The sequence below is a fragment of the Pongo pygmaeus genome, chromosome X, assembly GCF_028885625.2.
Source record: "Pongo pygmaeus isolate AG05252 chromosome X, NHGRI_mPonPyg2-v2.0_pri, whole genome shotgun sequence".
Lineage (NCBI taxonomy): Eukaryota > Metazoa > Chordata > Mammalia > Primates > Hominidae > Pongo > Pongo pygmaeus.
Genome location: NC_072396.2, coordinates 25,530,001 through 25,535,689, shown reverse-complemented (window position 1 = coordinate 25,535,689; position 5,689 = coordinate 25,530,001). Strand labels below are relative to the sequence as shown.

The 5,689-nt window shown below is 47.1% G+C and overlaps 1 protein-coding gene across 4 annotated transcripts in view; it reads right to left on the bottom strand.

Annotated features, from left to right (window-relative positions):
• Positions 1 to 1,832: 1,832 nt before the first annotated feature.
• The window catches only part of POLA1 (DNA polymerase alpha 1, catalytic subunit), a 304,219-nt gene continuing 300,362 nt past the window's right edge, over positions 1,833 to 5,689 (bottom strand). For 3 of the 4 annotated variants that reach the window (XM_054472674.2, XM_063659960.1, XM_054472675.2), the window contains one exon: positions 1,833 to 3,007. In XM_054472674.2, coding sequence (XP_054328649.1) covers positions 2,862 to 3,007 — 146 coding nt within the window. In that variant the 3' untranslated portion in view covers positions 1,833 to 2,861. The remainder of the gene's footprint in view (positions 3,008 to 5,689) is intronic. The other variant, XM_063659961.1, reaches the window with a different exon arrangement.

The following is a 5,689-nucleotide window of genomic DNA, read 5'->3' as shown; positions in this document are numbered from 1 at the left end:
TTCTGGCCCCCTCTATGCACCTTATATATAGGAGAGTGGAGGGTTAGCAGATTGTGTCCAAGATAAGCTTGTGTACAAGTGTCTGCTATAGGTAAAATCCTAGTTCCTAAATTAAACAGAAAAAGTGCCGTTTCCAGAGGCAGGGGGCTCTGAGAAGAGCAGGGTTCTTTTAGGGTATAATTTCCCAACTGGCCCAGATAAACTTTGGCCCAGAGGTTTACTCTGGCCCACACAGAGTTTAAAGTTTTATTTTAAAAAATTAGTTGTCAAGGTTTAGAAATCAATAAGCTTTGTGGAATATTTGGATTCCTGGCTTCTCTTGAAAACTCGATCATGTGGCCATACTGGGCCCTGTCCCTCCCACCATCACTGAGTAGCTGCTGGCCCCTTTGGACAGGACCTGCCCACTCTTGTTTGCCACAGTCCCTGCCACTCACTCTACTGTGAACCTGGTTTGCTTCATCCATTCACTTTTAGAATTTGAGTTTAGGACACGTGCCAGAGTCCAGGGAGACCTGCAGGTCAGCTCTCTCCTTACAAATAAGATAGGCAAAGTTTCCGCATCAGTTCTACCGGGTGCACTATCAACCACACAAATCAAGGAGTAGAAATATCTCTCAGAGAAAAGTAAGTATGTGATATTCCCATCTTCTGACAGAGATTCACTGGAATTCTTAAAGTTGCAGTTTCAACTTTCCACAAAATTCTGGAATCCTTAGGTGCCTAGAGTTCTAACAGATCCCAATAAGAAAACATCAACTGCTGCATTAGCTTTTTTCAGGGACAGTACTTAGAAATGTCTCACATTCTAGAGAAATGGTCCTTGCCCCCAGGGTGGTTATAATCTAGAGGCAGAGACAAGAAACAATCCAGTGAGAAGTTACTTGAGTCTCTTGGAGTTTTCCGATGACCAAGTTCAGGGTAACTATATTTAATATAATCCCAGATCCCAGAAATCAAGGAAAACATGACTTCCCTTCAGAAAGCACACTTTAGAGAACCATCTCTCTAGCCTTATGTGAGAATAGCAATTATTCAAAGAGTTCACCAGAAGAGCAATAAAACCACATTAATCCCTTAGTTCCTGAAGCACCTTGGGTGCTCCAGTTTGTGACAGGCTGCAGAGCTTACACAGTACCAAGTTAGTTCATTAACTGACAGGGCTCGAAACCCACAGTGTTTCTACTTAGAATCTCAGTCTAAGAGCAGGAGGAGAAGGAGAGGGATGGGAGCCAGAGGGGAGGTGAGGAAGAGAAATAAAAAGAAAAAGCAACGTAAAAGGCAGCTTCATCTCCACTGCTTAACCCATCAGTATTCCTTCACTAGGGGGACCTTTTTTAGGGGGCACTTTTCTCTCAGGAGCCCTAGGCCTTGCTCTTCAAAAAGAGATGCTGCTGGGCTCTTGGCTTGGCTCTCTAAGTCAGCAAAGCACATAAGAAACCATACTTCATCTCTTAAATGACCTAAAGTCACAGAAATTATGAATGCTTCTCAGAACATTCGACCAAATATCATGCTGTGCACTCCTGAGCTGGGTTCTGATAGAGGTGGCTATGAAGAAACTGGGCTGAGGTTTGAAAAGGGGATGGCCTCTAGTCATATATATATATATATATGTATATGTATGTACGTGTGTATGTATTTAGAGGTGGTAGTCTCACTATGTTGCCCAGGCTGCTTTGAACTCCTGGGCTCAAGCCATCCTCCTGCCTCCACCTCCCGAGTAGCCGAGACTACAGGTGTGTGCCACAGCAACTGGCTCTAGTCACATTTTACTCCTTGCTGCCTCTCTAGTCAACTCTTTGCACCTCGTAAGGATTCACCACAATTGCTTTCCCTTTAGAAAACTTTATTCTTAAGTAGAAGGCACAACATACTTTTTCTTTTATAAAAACACACAGGTCAATGTTTTTAAAAAACACAGCATAATTGTACAAGGGGAAACATTTTGTTAGTATAATCTTACCAATAATGTAAGAGAGGAAAGACTGCCATACTGAAATACATTTTGCTGCTGCCAAAGACGGTCCTATTCTGAAGAAATGAGAAAAAAAAATAGCAAGCACCAGGGCCAATTAAGCATCCCTCTCCCCCAGTTTTTCTGAATACAACACAGTGATCCTCAGCCCAACTCCTACACATGTTAATGGATTGTTAGAGTATCAAATTATTTTCAATGTGCTTTCTTGTTGTATAAACCTTTACCTGCACTTTCTATTTAAGGGGCAAAAAGGGAATGTGAGTGTAAAACACCTGCTCAGTGTGTGTCTGTTGGACTTTGGAGCAATTCAATAAACAAGCCTGCTCTGTTTAATCTATTTAGTGAGTGCAAGGCTTCTAAATCTCCCCCCTCAGCTACCTATATAAAAGACAAGACTGAAAAGGACAGCCACACCTGGATGGCTGGAGAAGCATTTGGATTTAGACCGGGTTTAATTGGCATGTGAAAAAGCAAAACGTCAGCTCTTCAGTCAGGCTCTGAGAACCTCTCTTTATGTGGTGGGGGGGACATAGGCTACAGGCCCTGAGGCAAAGCCTGGGGTCACTTACATTCCAGCTACTCTCAATCCAAGCAGCAATTTCCCTCCCTCAGAAACCGGGTCTTCAGGAGCTTGGGGAGGGGCTCTGGAGTTGTGTTTTAAAGCAGTACATCCTAATATGAAGACAGGAACTTCTATGATGCTTACAAACATTAGACTCAACATTTTTGCAGCCCCCTTTCCTGGTCCACATTCATACAAACATGAGACACAGTCCCAAGGGAGAAACAGATGCTGAAGGAGCAGTTAGGGCCAGAGTGGAAGCACAGAGGAAGCTGGGATTTTTCAACTACCCCCTCCTTGGTTACTCCCGGGATTCCCTTAGGATTTCATAGCACAACCAGCGAAGAGTTTGCTCAGATTCACTTCGGAGTAGCCACTTCGGGACAAGAATTGCTCTGCTGTGTTCTTGAGTTTTCTGTAGTCCTGCAGAACTTTGGGGGTAAAAAATTGCTTCTTCAATTTATCTAAAAAGAGAGAGAGAGAGATTAGAAGTCTCAGGTAGTTTCTTTAAAGAACATTCAGTATTCCACCAGAGAAGGGGATGCTGATTCCATTTGTATCTCCACCATCTTATCTCTGGTCTACCCCTGGGGCCAGTCAGATGCAGCCCCCGCCCACCATTCCTCTGTGAAAGCTTTTCTTCCTTTCCCCTGCCTATCCGCCTCTCAGCACCTAGCTGACTCAGCGCACTGGGGGACAGGGCCACCCTCTACTGATGTGAACTGCAGGTGCACGCTCACGTGCAGCAGACAAGGTGAGCTCTACTTGCAGACGCCACTTTCACCGGCGCTGCGAGCACATGCATGCAACTGCTTGCGAAGTCTGGACGTGGCAGGAAATACCTAGTCTCAAAGGGAGCTATGGCCTCTGGTGCCTTCCAGCCCCAATTCCCCAGATCAGCTGGGCCTAGTCAGCATTTTCTAGTCCCTCCAACCTAAGTCCCTCTGCTACACAAAATTTCCTTTGCTGAAAGAGGCGAGAGGTGAGCGGCCCCGAGGGCACCTGTCTGTCCATGGCCAAGATTTCTTTGCTCTTCTTTGTCCACACTGTGTGAACTCAGGGTATGCGGCACTCCTGCTCCTTCAACCCATTCATCCCTGGCCTTTCCCTTCTGAGCAGGATGCTACCAGCCAGAGAAAAGACCCTTCTCCTTTCCCTTCCCAGAGCCTGCTACTTCTACATGTTGTTTTTTTCTTTTTTTTTTGAGACAGAGTTTTGCTCTTGTTGCCCAGGCTGAAGTGCAGTGGTGTGATCTCGGATCACTGCAACCTCCGCCTCCCGGGTTCAAGTGATTCTCCTGCCTCGGCCGAGGCAAAGTGCTAGGATTACAGGCGTGAGCCACTGCGCCCGGCCCTATATGTTGTTCTTTTAAAGGAGCAGTGGGGCTGTGATGCTCAGGTCTGATCTTTTGGGTGAAGAGGGTGATCACGTGGGGGATGACACTGTGTTCAGGAACCTGGTAAGGTGTCTGGAGAGGCCGCTTTCCCCGCGCCCCCCCCCACCCCCAATCCCCATTTGATGGCTGAGGAAACTGGGAGGTTAAGTCACTTACCCAAGGTTACACAGCAGGTAATCAGGGTTGTAGACACGCAAACCCAGGTAGCCAGAACCCCCAGCCCGCACCTGAGGAGAGGCTCACTTCTGCCCACTCCCCCTGCCACTACATCACAACTCCCACATAGAAATTTGCAGGCCTCAGACATCAGCTGATCCTGAGGTGAGGCCTCCGCCCCCATAAGATGCTGGCCTGTGCCAAAGGGCCTGGGAGCAGCAAGGCTGCCCAGCACCTCCCGATGGGAACCGGTCAGGAAGGAAACATGGAGGGGAGAGCGCGCCACTCACAGAAAGCAAACCTCCAACAGCAGCAACACGGAAGTCCACAAAACACCCGGAAAACGAAAACTCAGACTCCAGATTTTTGTTTCTTGGCTACACATTCGCATTTGCTCTCCACAACCTTTTCTGAATTACGTAAGTTGTCTTTAAAGAACAACCACAGGTTTTATAGAGAATTAAAATGCCCAAAAGGGGTGGAAAAAGAGAGGGGGGCTGCAACAGAAAGACAATTTGAAAGTTCTAATGATCAGAGTCTGGGAATAAACAACAATGGCCCCAACCAGTGTCGGCTGCCTCCCGGCAGGCCAGAGCCACAGGCCAGCAACCCCGTGCATGTGAATGACACAAATGCATCTGATGACTGGGGAGAGCACATTTAAAGAGCTGCGGTAATACGGAGCAGGGGAGGAAAAGAGAGGACATAGCTCCTGATGTGTTTACCTCCTCTGCTGATGGGATATTGACTTTTCCCACCAGGTTGGTTAGAAAGGGGACTATTTACGCTGCCACACAGTAGAGTTAGAATGACAACCAGCGTCACTCAGTGCTCTTCCTCGTAAAAGACAACTGTGACCGCCAGCATATCCCATAGCCAGTCAATACGGCCAAGGCACCATTCCACGCCAGTTAGAGATGCAGATAAAAGCTCCCACTTGCTTCCCCAAAGAGAATTTAATCAATAACATATGGAAGGTCTTCTAGGAAACAGAACTGGACTAGCTGTCACAGGCTGCGTCAGGGGCAGGGGCTGGTGGGGGGAAGGAGTCACCCCTTCCTGGTTTTTCTCTTCCCCCTTTAGGCACCTGGGCCACCCACGTTAGGCCTCACATTAAACTGTTACCCTGTTTCTGTCAATACTATACCCACCACTTTAGAACTCAAGGGAAAATACAGGTGTTAAATGGTGGAGGCCAGTTAATGTGGCCAGTAAAACCGATTCCTTTTCCTGCTTTGGTTTTGAGAGTCAGCCTATCAGTAACGACGCCATCACCTCAGGTGCTGCAGGTCAGGCGCCCAATAACAACTGTTAAAAGATTCCAACATGCCATTAGGCAAGAGGCAGAGAAGATCCGCAGGCATCTCATCCCTGTCCACAGAGATGTCACTCGCCCTGGTAACTGCTATCTCCGCCACCAGCACCACAAAGCCAACCTTTGTCGAGATCGGGGAGGAAATGCTCTTCCTACACACAAGTGCATCACTGAAATATACTCTAATGGCTTGAAGTATCACCCAGAAATCACTCATCTTAATACACCAGCAAAGCTAATCTCCTTTTTAAACTTTTCTTGCGAATAACATTCGAGGAA